A 24,101-nucleotide genomic window follows, 5' to 3' on the forward strand; every position below is an offset into this window, starting at 1 on the left:
TTCCTTCACTCAGCCCTATATGCAGATGTCCAGCATTGAACCTGAGACTTTTCTCCAGAACACATGGGGACAGAAGGAAGCTGACATAGACTTTCTGTTTACCTAGCTCATACCGGTCTGCCTAGGAATCGCTCTCAGGCTTTAAGCCTTTTGAATTAATTGCTACCTGGTCCTTTTTCAAAACGGGGGGTGCCAGGAATCGGACCTGGAACCCGTCGCATGCCAGATATGTAGCAAGCATGACCACAGATCTGTGATTTGTTCCAAAGGGGATCAGCCTACGGTTGATCTACGGAGGACCTAGTGGTTTAGGAAGAGACCGCTGCCCGCTTGTCTCATTAATAGGACTTGCAACATTCAGATTTCCTCTCCTGCTTTTTTAGATGTGTTCCGTTTTTATTGACGTTTGATGTCTTCCTGCAAAACCGCTAGGAACCCCCAGAGATGATGCCTTTGAGCCAAATAGCACGTGATGCTCAATATTGCATTAGAGAGCATGTCGGGTTGTTGGTTTTTTAATTAGACGTGGTGGGCTCCCCCCCCCCCGGCCCCCAAGTTGTTAATGCTCCCTCTGGCATTACAGAAGCTTCTTTCTGAGGCCAATGGCAGTGCAGAAGTGACTTTTATTTGCATCTTGGCTGGGGAGGGAAGATTAAACCTTTCTCCCTAGTCCACAGGATGAAAATCACACCATACTCCACTCACATTATTAAGCAACATGCTTTCTAATGACATATTTAGGGCTGGCTCTAAATAGCCTCCCTTACTTTGTTTTTAGCTCCATTATTCAGTAGCAAAAGACTGAATGCAAGAAAGCACTCAGTTAGTGGTTTAAATATGCACCACTTCAGGATGACGTACCAGCCCGGCTGCTTCCAGAGAGGCAACAGCAGCAAAAACAACCCAGAGGCTGATGACGCATTGGAGAACCATCATGTTCGTCCACTTGTGGGAGCCAGCGCAAAGGTTCACAAGGCGGTGCTCTCCACCCTCTCCTGCCATGGGCCCTGTGGGGTCGGGAGAACCCCCCCAGATGGGCCCAGAGAGAGAAAAGTGGGCATGCATGTCTAGAATGATACACGCATGCAGGAAAAGCAATTGTAAACAAGGGTTCAGGTTGCCATGAAATACAAAAAGTTTGCGACAGTTCAGTTAAGGCCTGAATGCATGCAGAATAAGACCAAAGGGCGTTCACAACAACAGACACTTACTGTACGTTTCTGAGCACAATTCAAAGTGTTGGTGCTGACCTTTAAAGCCCTAAACGGCCTCAGCCCAGTAGACCTGAAGGAGCGTCTCCACCCCCATTGTCCAACCCAGACACTGAGGTCCAGCTCCGTGGGCAAGAAGCGAGGTTACAGGGAACCAAGCAGGGGGCCTTCTTGGTGGTGGCGCCCACCCTGTGAAACGCGCCCCCCCAGCAGATGTCAAGGAAATAAGGAACTATCTGACTTTTAGAAGACATCTGAAGGCAGCCCTGTCTAGAGAAGTTTCTAATATGTTTTGTCATGTTTTTAGTACAGTCATACCTCAGGTTACAGACGCTTCAGGTTGCGTTTTTTCGGGTTGCGGACTGCCGAAACCCGGAAGTACCGGAACGAGTTACTTCTGGGTTTCGGCGGTCGTTCATGCACAGAAGCGCTAGATTACGCTTTGCTCATGCACAGAAGTGCCAAATTGCAACCCGCGCGTGCGCAGACGCGCGTTGCGAACTCTGCGGGTTGCGAACATGCATCCCGCACGGATCATGTTTGCAACCCGAGTGTCCACTGTATTTTGTTGGGAGCTGCCCAGAGTGGCTGGGCAAACCCAGGCAGATGGGCAGGGTAGAAATAATAAATATTATTATTATTATTATTATTATTATTATTATTATTATTGGCGAAGGCATAATTTACTTTGTTTATTGACAGTTGGACCGGAAAGCATTGCCCATATTCAAGCCCAAACTAATAGAAATGGTCAAAACTGGTAGGATCCTGGCTGCTGGGTCCATCAGGAGTGGAGGACCCAAGTGTATCCCTCCTGGCTTAGTTTAAGGGCGACTCTGCAGTTACCTTCCCATCTCAAGGATGAAGGCGGGGCCACAACCTCATCTTCCCAGCTGTGAGTCATAGCACTATATCAGCCAGAGGAAATACATTTAGATCCTTGATGCAGGGTGTGCTTGGAATCTGCGACAGTTGCTTGTGGGTCAGCTCCCCTGGTTAATTTCACCCCTTTTTCTTTTTTGCAGGAGTATCTCAACAGCATCTTGCAGCACGCTAAGGACTTCAAAGAGTACCACCGGTCTGTGGCTGGGAAAATCCAGAAGCTATCCAAAGCCGTGGCCACATGGCACGCGAACACGGAGCGTGAGCAGAAGAAGGAAACGGAGAGGATTGAGAAAGAGCGAATGCGGCGGCTGATGGTGAGGCTGGTGTTGACTCAGGGAGGCCGTTGCTGTAGGGCTTCCCAAACGTGGGTCTCTTCCTGTTCTTGGACTACAGTTCCCACCATCCCTGACCACTGGTCCTTCTAGCTTAAGGATGATGGGAGTTGTAGGCCAAAAACATCTGGAGACCCAAGTTTGGGAAACCCCGCTGTAGAGGGAAGGGAGCGGCCTATGGGACTCATCCACCTGGGAAGGGAGGCCATCCAGGAGATGGAAAACTCTGGTCCTAAACCTCCACTGCCTTGTGGGACATCTTCAGGAGAAGAGAAGGCTCAGGAGTAAACCCTCCTACCCAAATCCATAGTGGAGTCCCCAAGATGTTTGGATGGCGCCTTGTCCGCCACCTTCCGGCAAATCCTTCAGCCAAGCTGGTACCCAACATCTTGTTCTGCTTTCCTTTGGACCCCATCAGCTGCGAGGGGGCAGCCCAGGACCCCCAGACATGCTGCCCAGGCTTGTACCCCAGGGAGCTCACTTAAGTGCTGCTAATGCAGTGGTTTGACTTCACCCCCGGAGGCGTACTCCATTGTCTCTCGAGAGCCGTAAACCAACCCAAGGTGAAAATAAGGGAGCTATTTCCATTTGTAAATCTTTTTGTTGTCTTTTATGGGGTGGTTATGATATTTATGGACTCCCTTTAATATAATGAACCAAACCACTTTCACCTTACCTTGTGGTTTCCAATATTTTAATTGTCCTGTCCCCATTTCTAGTTTGACCCCATTACTTATACCTTCTGAGCAACACCAGATGTTCTTTTATATGGTGGTTAATTTTCAAGGAACTATACTTTCTCTGTAGAAGCTTCTACCGCAGCACAGTAATTTCTTCCAAACACTTGTTAGCATTCATGGCATCAAGACCATATCATTTTTTCTAACCCTTCGGTTATATATAAACCGCAGTGACACATTACCTTTCAATTATTTCCTGTGGCAGCCCCACCTTGAGAATGATTTCCATGTCAAAGGCAAGAGGCAAGATTTCATCAAAAGTTAAGCATCCTCTGAATCATACTGATTTCAGAGGGAGGCGTTTAAGAATGTATTTTTCTGCTAAAACCAACGGGACATAAGAGTGTTTAAATTTGGTGGGACTGAGACCAAATTTTCCAATGTCGCTCCCTGTAATCCACAAAGTCAGGAGAAGGGAAGTTGTTGAGCTATTACATTCAGCAAATGTAACTCCTGTTTGTTCTCTTGGGTGTTGACCTCAGTTCATCTTGGATTTTAATGTATCACTTTAATGCAGGCTTCCTCAGCCTCAGCCTTCCAGATGTTTTTGGCCTACAACTCCCATGATCCCTAGCTAGCAGGACCAGTGATCAGGGATGATGGGAATTGTAGTCTCAAAACATCTGGAGGGCCGAGGTTGAGGAATCCTGCTTTAATGTTTCTCCAAAGTTTCCCCTGATAATTTAATTACTGTTTAAGGAATAATAGGGTATAGTTCCCCCTACTATTGCAGCTGGTGCTTTCAGTATCTAGAAATCAGGACATCAACTCACAGTGGAAAACATCTGGGTGCAAAAGGTGTCGAGATTTTTCTGCAGAATCTCAAAATAATAATAATAATAATAATATTTTTTTAAAAAAATCTTTAAAAAATCAGCATTCTTGATATGGGCTGCCATATACCCAGGTTCCCACGGACATTTTAGCCAATATTTGGAAATTCCGCCTGGACACCATTTTTGACGGAGGCATCCCGGACGTATGGCAGCCCTACCATTGGACTCTATTTTTTAAAACGGTGAACAAAATAGAGGCACTTTTTTTTGGGTGCTTTAACATATTTGAGGTTTTGACTCAACATCATTTGGGAAGCGGTACGTAGCTAGGATCACTGATACGGCGCAGTTGGCAAATCGTTGTCTCCCCAGCCCTGAAATGACCCCTGGAGCTTTGGAAGTGATGGAACTTGACCCCTGCGCCCGGATCCTGCGCAAAAAGCGTCTCCACTTTCTTTGGGTCTGCCGTGAGCGGCTGCTTGGCGACAGAGTCCCTTAATTTGCCTTTCCTTGCGCTGCCAGGCTGAAGATGAGGAAGGCTACCGCAAGCTGATTGACCAGAAGAAGGACCGGCGCCTGGCTTACCTGCTGCAGCAAACGGACGAATATGTGGCCAACCTGACGAATCTGGTTTGGGAGCACAAGCAAGCGCAGGCGGCCAAGGAGAAGAAGAAGAGGAGGAGGAGAAAGAAGGCAAGTACCTCTTTCAGCTGCCACTAACAGAGTTTTCTTTTCTTTTTGTAATCGTTTTGATTTGATTTTGCAAATATGAATTCATAACATTCGAAATGCATATCCATATATAGAGCTTTCTCTGAATCTTGAGACTTCCCCTCCATGGGACGTATTGTCAACATCTACAGCTCCATATTATTCCATATTTTATATCAATCCATATTGTCCAGAGTGTATAATAATTATAATTATAATTTATTTATACCCTGCCCATCTGGCTGGATTTCCCCAGCCATTCTGGGTGGCTTCCAACCGAATATTAAAAACACAATACAGCATCAAACATTAAAAAACTTCCCTATTACATTACAAGTGAGCTTCAAATCCTGCTAATGTTTCCATCTGCTTACAGTGGTCTCCTAAGTAAGTTATAATTTTAACCCATTCTTTTTTAAAGTTTTTGTCCTCGGTTCCTGAGTTTTCCATCCAGCTTAGCCCTTTCAGATTAAATTGTCATTCTTCTTTGGTAGGGGCTTCTTTCCATCTCTGGGCTAGTAGCATCCGAGTGGCTGTTGTCCCGTACATTAAAAAGTCTTAGGAATTAGGTACTAGCACTAACAGAGTTTTCAATATCTCCCTCTGTCCTTTCCTTCTCCCACAGCAGAGGAAAGCAGCCCTCTTTGCGAAAGTGCCTCTCAGATCTTAAAAAAGTCTCAGACACGTAACGTCTGCCTTGCATGGAAACCAGGCAAGGACAGGTACAGGATCTCAGGCAGGATCTAGCATACAGCATTGTTGCTTCCGCAACCTGGGGTGGGGTCCGACAGTCTTTTATCTTTGTCAGGGTAACGGCCGGTCCTGATTCCCCGGTGACTCACCTCATGATCATGATTTCTCGGTTCCATTCAGAGACCATATTCTTAGTCTTAAGAGTGATATTTCACACTGTTTTTGAGCGATCCTTCTTAACAGCATTCAACCTTGAGCCAGGCGAATGCAATGTGTTGAATTTTTGTGTGTGTTTCTGATCTTGGAGAAAACACATTTAAATGGAAATGAAATATTTGGTGCCCTTCCGTTTATAGTCTCCCTCTTCGTTGGGAGTCTGGCCATGGCTCATTTCACAAGTGTCCTAGTTTTGAGCATGCCGTTCGAAAGAGCATCCTCACGTCTGGCCATTTTTGGGTCCTTTTATTTGGGAGAAGGTGGCCCTTTTTGTATCACAAACCTGGATTTCTCAGCTCGCTGCGGAGGTTTCTGTGTCCTGTATTTAACATCATTTTGCCCTATGTGTTCAGGGTCTGTTTTGATTCAGCTCAGCGGGGAAAGAGACACAGGACCCTTGCCTTACATAGAAAGGCAAAATACCTTTTTTTATATGAAGTTCTGTCTTAACTTGCAGTTCTCACTGTACAGTGGTACCTCAGATTAAGTACTTAATTCATTCCAGAGGTCCACTCTTAACCTGAAACTGTTCTTAACCTGAAGCACCACTTTAGCTAATGGGGCCTCCTGCTGCTGCCACGCCGCCGGAGCACAATTTCTGTTCTTATCCTGAAGCAAAGTTCTTAACCCGAAGTACTATTTCTGGGTTAGCAGAGTCTGTAACCTGAAGTGTATTTAACCTGAAGCGTATGTAACCCGAGGTACCACTGTATGTGTGTGTCATCGAGAGAGAGGGAAAAAATGTTCACCGTTTCCCCACGGGACGTACTTTTTGTTGTTGTCTGATTCTGATCTACTGTCTTTACAAACAATAAATTCAGACTGCTTTTCGGTAATGGATTATATAATTACTTGTCGCTAAGCAGAGCGAGAGGAAGGGAAAGGGGGAAAGGAGGGAAAACGAGAGCTGCTTCCCTTTGCATCTTATTTTATACCTGGCAGTTAAGAAGAGCTCATCTCTTTAAAAATGGCTTTGTTTCCATTCTTGAAGTGAGTCAGAGAGACCACCCCCTTCTGCTTTAGGGAAAGGGTCACGTACAGACAGAACGCAGTTTGAAGGCTACAGATTGTCGCAATAATTCAATTGGAAGTTCGGGATTTATGAGGCACCCCTTTTCCCTGAAGCTTTCCACACTCCCTGTGGAATAGTGGAATGCATGCGATATTATTTTAGCCCATTTTCACGGAGTGTGGCCTGCAACCGTATCCCGGTTTTCTTAGCTGAGACGTAACTTCTTGCCGGTGTTCTTTGATTTCAGAAAGCAGAAGACAGTACAGAAGGCATGGGATCTGGACTTGGTCCTGATGGAGAGGTAAGGAGTCCAGAAGGCATTTCAATATATTGCCCTCTGTCCGTGATAAGTAAAATGCCGCAGTTGCTTGCCCAATGTGCCAAGGGACTTCAGAGAGCAGGGCCAAGGTGTGGCTCTTTCACTTAGTATGCTTTGCCCATGAAAACCACGTCAGTCTGACCTATAACAACATTGCAAATAAACAAGGATTTAAGGCTTTTAAACAAGAGCAGCAAGGTGACTTTTGCAGGTTATTTATTATTACTTTTATGACTAGAATTATTAATTAATGAAAATTTGTATACCGCCCTATACCTGCAGGTCTTAGGGCAGTTCACAGGATAAAGCCACAATGTAAAACACAAAATGCATAATAAAAACAAAAGCACGAGCCCCTCAAACTCCCCCCCCCCATTTAAAGGGGCATTGGATGTCAGTCAGCCCAAGGCCTGGTTAAAGAGGACCATTTTCGCCTGCCGTCTGAAGGTGTACAATGAAGGTACCAGCCAGACCTCCCTGGGGAGAGCAATTTCACAAGTGGGGGGCCACTACAGAAAAGGCCCTGTTCTTGTGTTGCCACTTTCCGGACCTCTTGTGGCTTGGATTCCAAGTTGCCCTTTGATCGAAAGGAAACTCCTGCTGACAGAAATGGGTGGGGGGGTGTGATTCTTACACTGTTCCAAAAGATCTCCCCAAACTTTTATTTGGGGGGGTTGCTGTGGGGGGGCACAAACCACCGCCAATCATGTGCAAGGATGCTCTGCGATCAGAGTTCTGTTCGCAGGATCTATTTATGTTTTTAAATCAGCCTTGTCCGTAAGCCCACAAAAGTTACTCACACAGACATTATCATTTTTAATAAAAAAAACCTCGCTTTTGAGGGTTTACCCGCTGGCTTTTGATGTTAAGCGAGGAGGAATTTCAGAGTGTAGCTTTCCTTGCTTGCCAGCCGGCTCACTTGCCAGCGTGCCAGGCTATTCATTTGTCTGTGTGCCGTTTAAATTGTATCCCTCCAGCCCCACTGGTCCTGTGGAAAATGGCTTGAACATAAAGAATTAGAACATAAATGATGTAGAGACTGGTGATAAATTAAAACTATCTCCTTCTGCATGAAATATCTCCATAATTTGCCACAGCAATACGTTGATTGTAAATGACTGGTTTCCATGTCAGACTACCATCTCACATAGAACTAGTAAGAAATAAAATATTTCACATTGCTTTTTTGGAATTAAGTAATTTGAAGGCGTCCATTATATAGCTGGGAAACATGTTTCGTATTAACTTCCATGTGGTTGGCATTGCTTAAACAATGCACTCTAGAGTCAGTTGTATGATATTTTTGTTTCGTTACGGGAATTTATTTTAGCTTATACCCCCTTAAGTACCCTAGCTAATCAAGCAAACAGGCATCAGTGGTTTTAAAGTTTGCTGTGTTTTCTGGCATGCAGAAAGATGTGTAGCAAATTGGTTTAATGGAAGACACTGCCCAACACTTCTAATTGAAGTTTTTAATGAGTGCCCTTGCCGTTAATGAGCTATCTCACTAATGAGCATGCTGCAGTGCCCTATAAATGACTTCCGGAAGCTTCCGTCTGCGTGTCTGTTAGTATATTTTACTGGAGACGTGACAGATATTATTATTTTTTGTTAGTGTAAAAGGAATAGGGGAGGCATGAGGCATTAGATTTCTAATCTAAAACCTCGTATCATTAAGAAAGAATAATACTGACAGTGCAATCATATAATATCTACTCGGAGGAAGTCCCACTGATCTGTAAGATTGCAGCCTTAAAATCCATCATATTTGTAATAGTTTTGTTTATAAATAGTAAGAAGGGAGCAGAAATTAAAATGATGTGTTTGGAGAAGCTGATGAATTCTTGTGGCTTCACACCATATTTCTTCTAATGTCTTCAATGGTGCTTATATTCATAATCTGCATGTGAATAGTTTGGTTCGATGCTAACTGTCAGGCATTTTTGAAGTCAAGTAATAATTTGCACTGAGGGTAAACTTTGTAGGTGGGTTTTTTTTTTGGTAAAAGAAATATCTGTGTTCTTGTTTGCACATCGCATTAAACCATACCTCGTTTCAAACAAACCGTGGTTTAATGGGAAAGAGTAGCGTGTTGTGGGGAACACAGCTCAGACACAGTTTCCGTGGCAGTCCTCTCCTCCCAACCGCTGTGCTGCAGACGTAACAAGCCAGAGACTTGTAGTTTGTTTCCTCCCAATAAGCCATGAGTTGCAACCAAGGTTTATTCCGATCACACTTTGGAGGAAACAAAACGAGCAAGATAGTAGCTTGTTTTATTCATGCTGTGGCAGAAGTGGACGAAGATCGTTGCTATATTTTTTGAGCTCCAGGACACTGTTCATACTAAACTATACACGGTTTAAAAAACTGATTCAATGTGACGTGAGCTTGGCCGGTGCGTGGCTTAGCATTGCAGAACGATGCGCTCTGTGCTGCCTATTTGCTCTCAGCTTCAGTCTCGTTGTGACCCAAATTGTGGGAGTTGGGTGGAAGAGCCAGGCTTTGGGTAGGGAGAACTGCGCCCAAAGTCTCTTCCAACTACAGTCGTACTTTGGATGTCGAACGGAATCCATTCTGGAAGTCCGTTTGACTTCCAAAACGTTCAGAAACGAAAGTGCGGCTTCTGATTGGCTGCAGGAAGCTCCTGCAGCCAATCGGAAGCCCTGTCGGGGCTTCCAAAAATAGTTTGCAAACCGGAACACTAACTTCCGCGTTTGTGGCATTTGGGAGCCAAAACGTATATGACTCTGATGGGACGAGGGCCGGATTTAGGTTTGATGAGGCCCTCAGCTCCTGAAGGTAACAGGGCTCTTTCTATGTCCAGCTCTCCTTTGTCAACAACAAATGGTCACTGATTTTTGTGTTGAATATATGCTATAATAGTAATTTATGGACCTCATAGGTATCTCAAGCCATTTGCCCACGTTGCCATGCAACCAGTCCATGCAGAATGTAGGTACCCTATATATAGAAAGTTGCAAACCAAGGATATTTTAGGGAGGAGGCTAGCAGGCGGGACCCGTGACTTACATCATAGGAGCCTACACAACACAAAACACAGTTGCTGTATGTAGGTTTTATTTGTTTTTTATCTTATATTTTGGAAATGTACATCCAGTCTTTTTTTCCTTTAATTTTTTTTGGGGGGCCCCCAAGAGAGTGGGGCCCTAAGCTAGAGCTTGTTTAGCTTATACGTAAATCCGACTCTGAGGTTGCGGCGCTCATCTCGCTTTATTGGCCAAGGGAGCCGATGTACAGCTTCCGGGTCATGTGGCCAGCATGACTAAGCCGCTTCTGGCAAACCAGAACAGTGCACGGAAACGCCATTTACCTTCCCGCCAGAGCGGTACCTATTTATCTACTTGCACTTTGAGGTGCTTTCGAACTGCTAGGTTGGCAGGAGCAGGGACCGAGCAACGGGAGCTCACTCCGTCGCGGGGATTCGAACTGCCGACCTTCTGATTGGCAAGTCCTAGGCTCTATGGTTTAACCCACAGCGCCACCCGGTCAGGGGTCCCTTTACCTTTTTAAATCCAGCACAGGATTGGAGCACCTAGTTGGCATGGATTTCTGTGCAAGTGACGGCCACGTAGCTTGCAACTTTGGACTTGCCGTGACTAAGTTTGCCATTCTTCTCACAGAGAACTTTCCTTCCACACCTTAAACTTGACGTTTGTCCTTCAATTCCAGCCCATTGATGAGAGCAGTCAGATGAGTGATCTCCCAGTCAAGGTAACTCACACTGAAACAGGCAAAGTTCTCCTTGGACCCGAGGCTCCTAAAGCAAGTCAGTTGGATGCTTGGTTAGAAATGAACCCTGGGTAAGTAATTCTGCGTACCCCACAAACCCACCTTGCCTTGCCTTTAATTGTACCGCATTGCACTGCACTGCATAACCTTGATTGATTTTGTCCTGCCTTTCCGGGCAAAAACTTGCCCCGAAGTGGCTTGCATCAAAATCATAGTATATCCTCTGCCTTTGAAATATTTTCAGATCTGTATTCTGTTTGTTTCCAAAGCTTTCTGATACACACATTTATTATTTACTCCTCTGCCTGTTTCTTCCCTGCAGATATGAAGTTGCACCCAGGTCAGACAGCGAAGAAAGTGGTTCTGAGTTTGAGGAAGATGTAAGTGACTGCTTCCTCTTGATACATGTATTTATCCAAAATATTATTTAATGCAGGGGTGCCCAATTTTTTTTCAAAGAGGGCCAGATTTGATGAAGTGAACATGTGTGAGGGCTGACCAAAGCTTTATTTAGGATTGAAGTTGTTGAGCTTTTTTTACAATTTTACCTCAAAGTTGTCCTTTTTTTAGGATTGAAGTTGTTCAGCTTTTTCTAGGATTTTACCCCAGGACATATACTGCCATGGGGGCCAGATTAAATTGAACGGCGGGCCGGATTAGCCCCCCGAAACAGACTTTGGACATGCCTGATTTAATGTAATTTCCATTCTAGGGACCAGAGAGTCAGATAAAGCATATAGGAAGCTCACTCTGACCATTAAAATAATTATTGCTAATACTGCCAGATAAATAAGGAGAAAGTAGCCTCCTTAGAATAGATTTCAGTGCTTTTTAGACCCTCCTCTCGCGGCTTGCACTGTTAACTGGTAATGAGCTATTTGTGTGGCTTTCCTTGTCTAAACAAGAAGCTTCAATATGATGGGAGGGAAATTGCAATGCTATAATCCAATTAATTAACAGAGAAGATAGATTAGATGATATACGTCTTTAGGCCATGAAGGAATGCAGATTTCGTTTTGATTTCCAGTGACCGTGAATCGCTATAAACAGTGGGCTTTGTTTTTCTTGAGATTGCTCTCCAAGAAAGCAGATATAGGTTGTTAGTCCTTGGCATAGTTATAGTATCCTGTCTGCTTGCATTAACGTTACCTGCATACAAGACAACTTCTATTTCTCAGGAAAGTGTTATCTTTTTAATCAGTCCCTCATTAAAATACAGTAATTCACCAGAGAGTGGGGAGAGAGAAATCTGAAATGCAGCTGTTGGTATATTTTGCCACTTTAGCAATCAAGCGGGGATTCAGTAATATGCAAAATGGTGTTTAAAAGCATTGTAAGTAGAGACTTGGAAAATGTGCGCAGTTGAAGAACAGCAGGAAAAACTGAATATGCTTTGATTTCTCTCTAGCCTTTAGAATGCGGCACTTTTGGGTAAGAAAAAGTAAAAGGGAGTCTCTTAAATGAATAGGGCCTGTTCTGTCAAGGTTGCCTCTTCCTTCTTTGGCTTGGCTCCCAGAGCTCGCCTAAGGGGTCCCCACCTGGTTCCTGCTGATTCCGGGAGCAGAGGTCCAGCCACCCAGCTTTGAAAATACAATGGTACCTTGGTTGCCAAACTTGGTCCGTTCCAGAAGTCCGTTCCAAAAGCTAAGCGTTCCAAAACCAAGGCACGCTTTCACATAGAAAGTAATGCAAAGTGGATTAATCCGTTCCAGACTTTTAAAAACAACCCCTAAAACAGCAATTAAACATGATATTTTCCCTATCTAACGAGACCATTGATCCATAAAACGAAAGCAATAATCAAGGTAAGGTAAAGGTAAAGGGACCCCTGACCATTAGGTCCAGTCGTGACTGAATCTGGGGTTGCGGCGCTCATCTTGCTTTATTGGCCAAGGGAGCCGGCGTACAGCTTCTGGGTCATGTGGCCAGCATGACTAAGCCGCTTCCGGCGAACCAGAGCAGCGCACGGAAACGCCGTTTACCTTCCCGCCGGAGTGGTACCTATTTATCTACTTGCACTCTGACATGCTTTCGAACTGCTAGGTGGGCAGGAGCAGGGACCAAGCAATGGGAGCTCACCCCGTCGTGGGGATTCGAACTGCCGACCTTCTGATCAGCAAGCCCTAGGCTCTGTGGTTTAACCCACAGCGCCACCCCCGTCCCAATAATCAAGGTACTGTACTATAAAATAAATAAGACAGTATTGTAGATGATAAAAATAAAAAAAATTACTATTTTTTTCTTGCCTGCACTGATGATAGTCATTGTTTGGATGGGGGCTTTTATCCATTTCCTCAGTCACACAGTCGGTCAATCAGTAGCTGAACTGGGTTCCTCACAGTCACAAAAACCAATGAACCGAAAAAGCCTCAAAAACAAAAATGCAAAATAAATAGCAAAAACTAAAGTGCCAAACTTAATCTGTTCCAGAAGTCCGTTTGACTTCTGAAATGTTCAAAAACTGAGGCGCAGCTTCTGATTGGTTCAGGCGCCCCGGAAACAATCGCCGACAGGTGCATTGGACATTTGGCTTCTGAAAAACGTTTTAAAACCGGGACACTTACTTCTGGGTTTTTGGCGTTTGGGAATCAAGGTACCACTGTATTTGCATCAGGATGCTCTGAGGCAGCCTTTCGCCTTGGCCACATAACTGCTTATGGTAAAAACTGAGCCATGATAACCGCCGTGCAGCTTAATTGCTTACCGATGAAATACTTGCACGCCCAGGGAAGGCACAGTAAAAAGGCAGAAATCAGATGAACAGTCCTTAGTATCTGAACACGCTGAGAGGTGCCCTTTTTTTAAAACAGTGGAAAACATTGCCTTGTGGAACAAAGTATTCTGAATAATTTCTGATTTTAAAAATATACTAAGCAGCGGTTCATATAAGAAGGCCCAGTGACATTTAAAGTTTCACTTCTTCTTAAATGATGGCCATCCTGCTATCACAGAACTCTAAAGTTCATGTGATGCACCATGAGGTGGAACTCTGAAACGGAGTTCAGGTATTGTAAAGGCAGGAAGAGTGGGGGGGGGGGAGCAATGAAGATTGTAAATCTGGAAATACTTTACAAAATTGTAAAGCAAAATATCTATCAAAACCACACTAAAACCTTATTCCTGTGACGGTGGGTAAACGTTAGCTGGGCTTTCTGTTGGGAAGGAGCCTTTGGTTTTGTAAAACAAAAGCCCAGCTAAAGGTGGGGGAACTTTGCACTTAGAAGGTTCCGAGTGGCGGCAGAGCTTTTGCGCAAGTTTGACAGCTGGGCTGCCTGTTTTCTGCAGGAAGATGATGAGGATTCAAGTAGGCAAGAAACGGACGAAAAGAGACACCTGGATCCAAACAGCGAAGACGTTCCAGAAAGAGACGCTAAGAAGATAATTGAGTGAGTCATTTGGGAAGCAGACCCTTTTGGGCACGGCTAGTTCTTCTTTCTTTTAAAATAATTCTTATTGAATTTTTATTGAATTTTACAATTTTATATTCCACACAATCATCACTATCGCAAAAAACATGTATAAATCCCAACTCCCTCCCCTGAGTTCCCTCAACTTCCCCTTCTGGTTATTTAAATATTTGTTTCTCCTGCCTGTTTTATTCTACCTTAACTTTGCAATCATTTACCTAAATTTCATTGCGTTCATTTTCCAGTTAGCTTTGCTGAAGTGGCGAAGCTAACTGGAAAATGAAGAGGCAAGGACAATAGCGACTTTAAAAAGGATGGGGAACCGTTTATGTTGTATTTACAGAAGTATTGTAAAGAAGTAGACTTACTAGCAGGGTTTGCGTAAACACTTCCATTTAAGAAAACAAATATAAAAGTTAAGATGCAACTAGGAAAATAATAAAATGTAGGATGTGATTTGGGAAATATGGTACAAAAAAATGATAAGAGTGCAATAACATTTGGGCACGGCTAGTCCTTGTGCATGGGGACGCGGGTGGCGCTGTGGGTAAAAGCCTCAGCGCCTAGGGCTTGCCGATCGAAAGGTTGGCGGTTCAAATCCCCGCGGCGGGGTGCGCTCCCGTTGCTCGGTCCCAGTGCCTGCCAACCTAGCAGTTCGAAAGCACCTCCGGGTGCAAGTAGATAAATAGGGACCGCTTTCTAGCGGGAAGTGTCTCCGGACAGCGCTGGCCCCCGGCCTCTTAAGTGAGATGGGCGCACAACCCCAGAGTCTGTCAAGACTGGCCCGTACGGGCAGGGGTACCTTTACCTTTACCTTTAGTCCTTGTGCAAGAGCTAAAAAATCATGAAGGAATTGTGCAGAGTAAATAAAGTGCTTCCCTTTCTCTCTTCACTTTGCAGGACGGCCAAACAAGATGTGGACGATGAGTATAGCATGCACGAATACAGCGCAGGAGAGTCTCAGTCGTACTACACTGTGGCGCACGCAATAGCCGAGAGGGTGGAGAAGCAGTCTTCCCTCCTGATTAATGGCACATTGAAACATTACCAGGTATGCACCCCAGGGGGAGATGATGATGATAAGAATGATAATTTATTATTTATACCCCTCCCATCTGGCTGGGTTTCCCCAGCCACTCTAGGCGGCTCCCAACAGAATATTGAAAACACGATAAAGCATTAAAAACTTCCCTAAACAGGGCTGCCTTCAGATATCTTCTAAAAGTCAGATAGTTGTTTATTTCCTTGACATCTAATGGAAGGGCGTTCCACAGGGCGTCCTTGACATCTGATGGAGCTGCAGGGCATCATGCACAGGTTGCAATATCTGCAGCTTATTTTTCATGAAAGCCGAGGCGCAAGATCAAAACTTTGCTGTGCGCAGACTCCGGTTAATTGAGGCGATTCTCCTGCGTTTCAGATCCAGGGCCTGGAATGGATGGTTTCTCTGTACAATAACAATCTGAATGGGATTTTGGCTGACGAAATGGGCCTCGGGAAGACCATACAGACCATTGCCCTCATCACTTACCTGATGGACCACAAACGGCTCAATGGCCCCTATCTCATCATCGTTCCCCTCTCGTAAGTAGATGAACTCCTCCTAATGATATTTTTCTACGCCGTGCAGATTGGCTCATTAACAACGTGGACACTATATATATATATGCAATGCGCTTAACAGTTAGACGAAGCATGCAGGAGGCTGTGCTGAGGGGGGTCTCTGGGCTCCCTCTCTGATTGTCTTCCCTCCTTCTCACATGTCATTGGGGACCAGATGGCTGATAAAAAGCATTTAGCATTATTGTGCTTTTTAGTCATTAAAGCTTCTCCCTCCTGTGAGTCACAAAGGGGGAGCGAGAGAAATGCATGTGTTTCCTATTTTATGCGACATCCTTTTCCCTTCGTTTTTAAAGAATTTTAGCACGGCTGCTAGATCTTTAAAGGGGGTGCTCTCAACTGGCACCCTTTGCGGCACTGCAGCACCCTTGGTTCATAATAGTCTTCCTTTCCCCCCTTTTGGTGTCGGTACCTCCTAGCTGTGAATATTTTCACTCGGTGACTCACCAGCCACCTTTGCAGCCACCCCAGGCTCTGTGTAACAATAGATTTGAAACAAACACAAAATTAACACCCTAGGGCCCAGATTCCCAGGAGGGAATTTTTTTCTTGGAAACATTGAACTTTGAGGGGGTGAAACACTCATATTGGTCTTACAGTGGTACCTTTGGTTACGTACTTAATTCGTTCCAGAGGTCCGTTCTTAACCTGAAACTGTTCTTAACCTGAAACACTACTTTAGCTAATGGGGCCTCCTGCTGCCACCGCCCTGTCGTCGTGCGATTTCTGTTTTCATCCTGAAGCAAAGCTCTTAACCCAAGGTATTATTTCTGGGTTAGCAGAGTCTGTAACCTGAAGTGTATGTAACCCGAGGTACCACTGTATTAAGGTAGTGGTTTTAGTGAAAGCCAGTCGGCTGCATTATAAAGCGATCACGCCACCAAGTCAGACCTGCCTTTGCGCAGGTGTGTCTGGGCTTCCAGAGCACCTGATCACCTTTCTCCAAGGATGTCTGGGGGCTCTTCTGTCAGAGGCTTTATGCTGTCAAGCCGGCATAGATAAAACTCCGGGCTCACGGCCAGTTCCAATCTATTTGATTTATTGACAAAGTTCAAAAGTACATCTCCAGTGTTTCAATTAACGTCCGACCCTTTTGGCACAGTTGCCGCGTCTGCTTTCCCCCCCCCTTTTCTTTACCCAGCATGCAAGTCTGCAGAAACCCCACCCTGACTTCCTCTGTGTACAGAATGACTTGTTCCAGGCTCATCCTCCTCCCTCCCTGTCTCTGACTCGCTGTCAGACGACAGGCTGCTAATGATCTCTTTAGGCTCTCTATAAGTGCTGGTTTCTGTTCTTAAATCTTTTCCCGTTTGCCTCTCCCTGACATCTTCCTTCGCACCCTCCCAAATCAAAAGTCTGTAATCGAAATAAACGACACCGCTGTCTTTGGCCCGGTTCCCTCGCCGCTTTAAACCGCAGTTACGCAGAGCAGCGGTTGAAAGGTGAGCTTGCTGCGTCTGCTCCTCTCCTGTCGCCACGCTGCCAGGTGGACTTCAGGTGACGTCAGATGCCAAGCTCTCTCCACAAAAGGGGTGCCTGAACTTTTTTCAAAGAGGGCCAGATTTGATAAAGTGAACATGCGTGAGGGCCGACCAGCATTATTGACCTTTTTTAAGGATTGAAGTGGGATGCGGGTGGCGCTGTGGGTAAAACCACAAAGCCTAGGACTTGCCAATCAGAAGGTCGGCGGTTTGAATCCCCGCGACGGGGTGAGCTCCCGTTGCTCGGTCCCTGCTCCTGCCCACCTAGCAGTTTGAAAGCACCTCAAAGTGCAAGTACATAAATAGGTACCGCTCCAGCGGGAAGGTAAACGGCGTTTCCGTGTGCTGCTCTGGTTCACCAGAAGCGGCTTAGTCATGCTGGCCACCTGACCCGGAAGCTGTACGCCGGCTCCCTCGGCCAATAAATCGAGATGAGCACCGCAACCCCAGAGTCGGCCACGACTGGACCTAATAGTCAGGGGTCCCCTTTACCTTTAAGGATTGAAGTAGTTGAGCTTTTTTTACAATTTTACCCAAAAGCTGTCGAGCTTGTTTTAGGATTGACGTTGTTGAGCTTGTTTTACCACTTTACCCCAAACTTGTTGGGCTTTTTTTAGGATTGAAGTTGTTGGGCTTTTTTTGAGATTTTACACCAGGAAATAAGCGGCCACAGGGGCTGGATTAAACCGACCAGCGGGCCAGATTAGGCCCCCGAAACGGACTTTGGACATGCCTGCTCCAATCATACGCTGATGAGCTGTAAAGCCAGCTTCTTCTTGGCATAAAAACCCCTTGCGCTTGTTTGGGGAGAGCAAACGATGAGGCTCTGTTTGGGCAGGACGCTAAGCCAAGCTTCTCTCCCAGCAGCTCACCAGGAGCAAAGCAGATGCCGTTTTAGCTCCAGGGACCAATAGGCTGAGCATTCATTCACGTTTAAACCATAGTTAAGCTTCACGGCGGTTTGCATCCCAGTCAGCAACCTCATTGCAGTAGCAGCAGCGTCTGAACTTTTGAAACAATCAGAAATATTTTTTGATCTGTGTGTTTGGGGAGAGAGCAATGACCCAACAGCAAGAGCATGAAGATCAAAGATCTGCGTCCTCTCCCAGGGCTGGTTCAGGGTTGTTCTTTTTTTTTAAAAAAAACAACATTCACAGTCCCCTATTACTATTTTTTTGCAAATAATTTTTATTGGCGCTGTGGGTAAAACCTCAGCGCCTAGGACCTGCCGATCGTATGGTCGGCGGTTCGAATCCCCGCGGCGGAGTGAGCTCCCGTCTTTCGGTCCCAGCTCCTGCCCACCTAGCAGTTCGAAAGCACCCCTAAGTGCAAGTAGATAAATAGGTACCGCTTTATAGCGGGAAGGTAAACGGCGTTTCCGTGTGCTGCGCTGGTGCTGGCTCGCCAGAGCAGCTTCGTCACGCTGGCCACGTGACCCGGAAGTGTCTCCGGACAGCGCTGGCCCCCGGCCTCTTAAGCGAGATGGGCGTGCAACCCCAGAGTCGGACACGATTGGCCCGTACAGGCAGGGGTACCTTTACCTTTTTACATTTTTATCATCCAAATATCATAATATGCAACAAAAAATACAAATCCCAAATTCCCCCCTTCCCTCAACTTCCTTTTCTGGTTTTTTGCAAACTTCCTTTTTCTGCTTATTTTAACATTTCTTCATTTTAATGTCTTCAAGATCATTATTGTTCCCCCCCCCCATTTTAACATATTCATCACATTTCCCATTTTTATTTTGTTAATTTTAAGTGTTTAATCAAACCCTGCTAGTGAGTCCATTTCTTTACATTTTTTCTGTAAGTATAACATAAATGGTTCCCAATCTTTTTTCAAATCTCTGTTGTCTTTGTCTCTTAAGTCTTTCAGTTGGCTTCACCATTTCAGCATATTCCATCCGTTTTCCAAGCCATTCTTCTTCATCATTTTTCCATCCTTGGGCCAGCAAAATCCTAGCCGCAGTTGTAGCGTCCATGAAGAGTTTCTTCTTCTCTCTTGGCAGATCTCGACCTGAGCACAGTGGTAGAATTCTCACCTGCCACAGTCCCCTATTAATGTTTCCCCAAACTTTCACTTGCAAACTGAGAGGTTGGAAACCTGCTTGAAGGAAAACGAAACGAGCATCTGCCCAAATGTGCATTTGTCACTTTTCGTTGTACCTTCAGATCAGTTAGCGAGGAGCAATAAACGCACAACAGGATTTCCATTTTCAGGGGAAATCTTGTGTCTTCAGAAGAGAACTGCGAAGCAAAGACCTCTAAGTGCAAAAAAATAAATCACAGGGTTTGTAATTACAAGCCTGCTGCACTGTCTTTCTGCAAACAGGTGCAGATTCTGCAAATCCCCTCCTCTTCAGCAAAGCACTAAAATATATTCAGCCAGTACATTGGGCTCAAATTGGGCAAGTGTCTGCATGCATGTGAGAAAGGAGTCCCGAGCTGCAACCCAGGCAGCTTTTCCTCTTCTCTTGGTGTTTTTTTTTTTTTTTTTTTTTTGGTAACACTGTTTTTATTCATTATTATCTTGAAATTGCTGCATTGAGATATCTGTTTGTTTACATATGACCGGCGACAATTACGTAAAATTCAAAATAAGTCAACAATAAAAACACTCAGGTAAATGTTTCTGAATGCATTAACAAAATTGTGCCAAAGTGTATGTGCCAAAAATTATGACACTTATTCCAGATATGAAATGATGTATAGTGACATGTTTTGCTTAGATTAGGGACCAAAAGTAAAAGGTATTTTGTATCCATAGCAATTAGAATTTTTAGGAATTTTTGAGGAAGGAAGGAGGGAGGGAAGGTTAAAAAATTATGATATGTACTTCATTCACGCCAGACGGCTGTAAACTATGGCTACTGTTCTACCAGATTATTCATATAATCAATAGGGCCTTGTTTCTTTTGGCCTCTTTGAATTTCGTGTCATTTCCCCCCCAATAATGCTGTTTGCCAGATTGCATTATACCATAGGTAGGCAAACCAAGGCCCAGGGGCCGGATCCGGCCCAATCGCCTTCTCAGTCCGGCCTGCGGATGGTCTGGGAATCAGCGTGTTTTTACATGAGTAGAATGTGCCCTTTTATTTAAAATGAATCTCTGGGTTCTTTGTGGGGCATAGGAATTCGTTCATCCCCCACCCCCCCAAAAAATATAGTCCGGCCCCCCACAAGGTCTGAGGGACAGTGGACCAGCCCTCTGCTGAAAGTTTGCTGACCCTTGCATTATACCATTGGTCCACAGTTAATAATTGTAATGATTTCCATGTCCTGGCAATAGTTGTCTTTGCGGCGGTTAATAGGTGTGTTAGGAGTTACCTGTTTCCAATTTTCAGCGTATCATGACTATGTTGTCAGGAGCCGTCCTATTCTCGAGTAGGTAAGCAGAGTCCTTTCCGGGGACTGCCTGCTCCTGGGAGCCTTTTCTGAGATGACGAGAAAAGCTTCTGCTTTCCTTTGGTCTCGCACCTTGAAAATCAAAAACCAGACTGTAGACTTCATTATATCTTTTATTGTAAGACTGCAGAGTTCTAAGTCAGTTTATAGAACCATCGGTTTTGAGATGCTTTGTGTTCTTAATCTTTTACACAGGACTTTATCCAACTGGACTTACGAGTTTGACAAATGGGCTCCTTCTGTCGTGAAAATCTCCTACAAGGTTTGGATGTCCTTTATATGCAAATATAAACTGGGTCCTTTATATGCACATAACCCCCCCCCCAAACTATTTAGTTGTGTGGTTTTTCCGTGCACTGAAAACAGCTCACTGTATTTTACCGTGCATTAGACACCCCCTATTTTGGGGGACTAAATTTAAAGAAAATGAGGGGAAATGGCCCAAAGTTGTTGAGCTTTCTAAAGGCGGGAAACGCTCCCTAGAGCACGGACTGCCAGCCAACTTCCCCCTATGCTGCTGCGAGAAACACTCCCTAGAGCGCGCATCTCCCGCAGCAGCATGGGGGGGAGTTGCGTGCCCCCCCAACCAGCTGGCTGGCTGTGCACAGCTCCCCCCCCCCAGCCACTATCCATGTATAGGACGACCCCAGTTTTTTCACATGATTTTTGAGCCAAAAAACCCCTCGTCTAATACACGGGAAAATACGGTAATCTGTACACTGGATCCAGGCTTGTTGCCATCAGCTGCCGGCCCCCTTGGGCACACGATGGCACAGGGCATGCGCAGGGAGCCAAACCGCTTCCTGGGATCCCAGAAGGCGTTTCTCATTGGCTGCTGAAGCGCCGCGGTGATCCCAGCAGGCGGGGGAGGGGCTCAGCCTCGACCCAGACCAAACTTCACCTCTCTGGGTCACGCATGCCCGGCAGAGGCCTCCCCTCCCCAGTTTGGAGCCCATTGTGCTTCTGCAAAGTCCCTCCCCAAATATACTCCTGCTATGGATACATTTAGTTCAGTACCAGATTTACGTATGAACTAAACAAGCTATAGCTTGGGGCCCCACTCTCTTGGGGGCCCCCCAAAAATGTAGAGGGGAAAAACTCTGGATACTTCTTCTTAATTGTATTTCAGTTTAACAATCACTTTGATAAAATACATATTTTGCTATGTGCAAATGGCTTGAGATACCTATGAGGTCCATAAATGACCATATAGCATATATTCAACACAAAAAAAACAGTGACCATTTGTTGTTGACCAAGGATAGCTGGACATAGAAAGGGCCCCATTACCTTCAGGAGCTGAGGGCCTCATCAAACCTCAATCCGGCCCTGGTTCAGTTGCTGGTTAAAAGGGTCCCGAAATTATTTTGGGCTCTGCATAGTGGGCCTCCTTGTGTTGAGGTTTTGCCTTCCTCGTGGCATCAAGTCTTGGCTCAGTTCTTGTTGTCATCATAACTTTGGGCAAAGGTCAGCATCAATAACCGTCTGTAGAGTTTTGGGTGGGGTTGCCCCAAAGGCTGTGGCCCCAGCTTTGGGGGTGGTGGTGCTGAGTCTGACCATCATCCCCCCTGGGGCTGGGCCTTCTCGGGGCGGGGGGGGGCTACCCTGGGGTGGATCTCTGGTGCTTTGTGACGCCCTTGCGGCTCACCTGTCTGCAGGATGGCAGCAGGAGAATAAGCCTGCCTTGACCCTTGATCCTTGCCCCGTGTCGCGCCATCTCCGCTCATGGCCGTGACCAAGAGACGATGAAGTTGTTCCCAATCTATCTCTGGTATGCTATTGGCTCCTGGACACTCCCCTCATACTCATTCAGTGCAATTTATAACAAGTCACAGTTACTTTTGGATATTGAAATACAGCAGGAAATTGTTAATGATCGTAAGCGTTTTGGCTGGAGCAAGACAGAGGATAAATTCTGTATGGTTGTACGTTCTGAAATATTTGTTGTAAATCATAGAATTGTAGAGTTGAGGGGACCCTGAGGATCATCTCGCCCAGCCCCAGCCCCCAACGCAGGAATACGCAGCTGCCTCATACGGGGGTCGAACCTGCAGCCTTGACCTTGTCAGCACCACGCTCTAACCAACTGAGCTATCCAGGAGTATAATACAGTAGAACCTCAGCTTACGTTACCCTCAAGTAACATAAACTTCGGGTTCTGAAAGCAGCAAACCCGGAAGTATTTTTCCGGGTTTTGCCGCATGCGCAGAACAGGCACCTCTGGCTGCGGAAACCTCGGGATCCGATCGGAGCTCCAGAACAGAAGCCGTCCGCAACCAGAGGTTACCACTGTATGTGAGCGTTCGTGTCATGGCTTTTATTGGAGATTTCAGGTGGTTTACCAATACTGAATTAGTTCACTGATGGACTAATTTAGCCCCTGATATTCTTAGGAAGGCGCTTGTAAACAATACGGACCTTCAGCCTAACTTGCAACAGCAATAAGACCTATTATCTGAGTGGAGTTTTCTGTCCGGGAGCCATTGTCAGTGGCAAAGTAATTACAATTTACTTTTTCTCCAGTTTGTTCTGGAGAATTTGCTCATTGCAACAGGACCCCTGCAATTTGTTTTGCATTTCTGTACCCTCATTTCAGGGGAAGCTTTTCTTTTCTCTTTCCAGGGCACACCTGCGATGCGCCGATCCCTTGTCCCTCAACTCCGTAGCGGGAAATTTAATGTTCTTTTGACGACTTACGAGTACATAATAAAGGACAAGCACATTCTTGCTAAGGTAAGGCTGCGTTTCTGGCTCCTCTAGGGGACGTGGTCTCTTGCCCTCGCCCCAAACAGCCAGGATTGCACCCGGCAAAGAGACTCCTGGCTCTGCACCCGCCATCGCTGTTGTCTTTAAAAGGCAGTTCTGCGTTTCTCTGCCTGAATGGAGGCGTTGGGCTTTTCTTCCAGTCCCTTCACCGTCTCCTCTCCTGCTGCGCCACTTTCAGGGCTAGGGACGAGAGAATGGCTTTGCTGCCTGTGGATCTCGTCAATGCTTCCCCGCCATCGCTCCTCGCAGGAGCGTCGCCATCCTCCCAGCGACATTTATTGTGGGGTCCTGCTATTCCATTTTGATCCACTGCTCTTCTCTCGCTCTTTGTTTTCTGAGCAGAGACAAACACGGCCAGCAAAAGGACTCCGGCTGTGTAGCCGCTTTCTGGATGTGGGGAGATAATAAGGGGCCAGAATGAAACCTGCTATCCTCATTTTCATTTGTGCATTTAGACCCGATAGCTCAAAATCACCGCTTTTGATCTGAGTGTCTCCTGAATAGTTAATAGACTCTGAAAAGTGGGAGCTAATCTTTGGGAACCATGGTTTCTGCGGAAGTGGAGGCATTTAAGTAACGGAGCTCCAATTGTCATACATCAGAGCCTGTGAATTTCTTAATGAGCTTTCATGTGCTTGCCATAGTCACCTTTTCAACAGTAGTTTTCTGACCATCTCCCCCCTGGCCTAATATTCAACTGAGAACACGCATTCCTGGGCACAAGCACCTTCTTATAGGCTTTTTGAGGATAGCTTATTTAATCTTTGCAAAGATT

General features: G+C 45.6%; 1 protein-coding gene across 4 annotated transcripts in view; it reads left to right on the forward strand.

The window, feature by feature from the left end:
* The window catches only part of SMARCA2 (SWI/SNF related, matrix associated, actin dependent regulator of chromatin, subfamily a, member 2), a 129,150-nt gene that overhangs the window by 37,967 nt on the left and 67,082 nt on the right, over positions 1 to 24,101 (forward strand). For all 4 annotated transcript variants that reach the window (XM_053371157.1, XM_053371158.1, XM_053371160.1 and 1 more), the window contains 10 exons: positions 2,237 to 2,410; positions 4,467 to 4,641; positions 6,828 to 6,877; positions 10,586 to 10,716; positions 10,968 to 11,025; positions 13,931 to 14,031; positions 14,953 to 15,103; positions 15,473 to 15,636; positions 20,756 to 20,822; positions 23,183 to 23,293. In XM_053371157.1, coding sequence (XP_053227132.1) covers positions 2,237 to 2,410; positions 4,467 to 4,641; positions 6,828 to 6,877; positions 10,586 to 10,716; positions 10,968 to 11,025; positions 13,931 to 14,031; positions 14,953 to 15,103; positions 15,473 to 15,636; positions 20,756 to 20,822; positions 23,183 to 23,293 — 1,182 coding nt within the window. The remainder of the gene's footprint in view (positions 1 to 2,236; positions 2,411 to 4,466; positions 4,642 to 6,827; positions 6,878 to 10,585; positions 10,717 to 10,967; positions 11,026 to 13,930; positions 14,032 to 14,952; positions 15,104 to 15,472; positions 15,637 to 20,755; positions 20,823 to 23,182; positions 23,294 to 24,101) is intronic.

Source organism: Podarcis raffonei, chromosome 17 (genome assembly GCF_027172205.1).
Source record: "Podarcis raffonei isolate rPodRaf1 chromosome 17, rPodRaf1.pri, whole genome shotgun sequence".
Taxonomy (NCBI): Eukaryota; Metazoa; Chordata; class Lepidosauria; order Squamata; family Lacertidae; genus Podarcis; species Podarcis raffonei.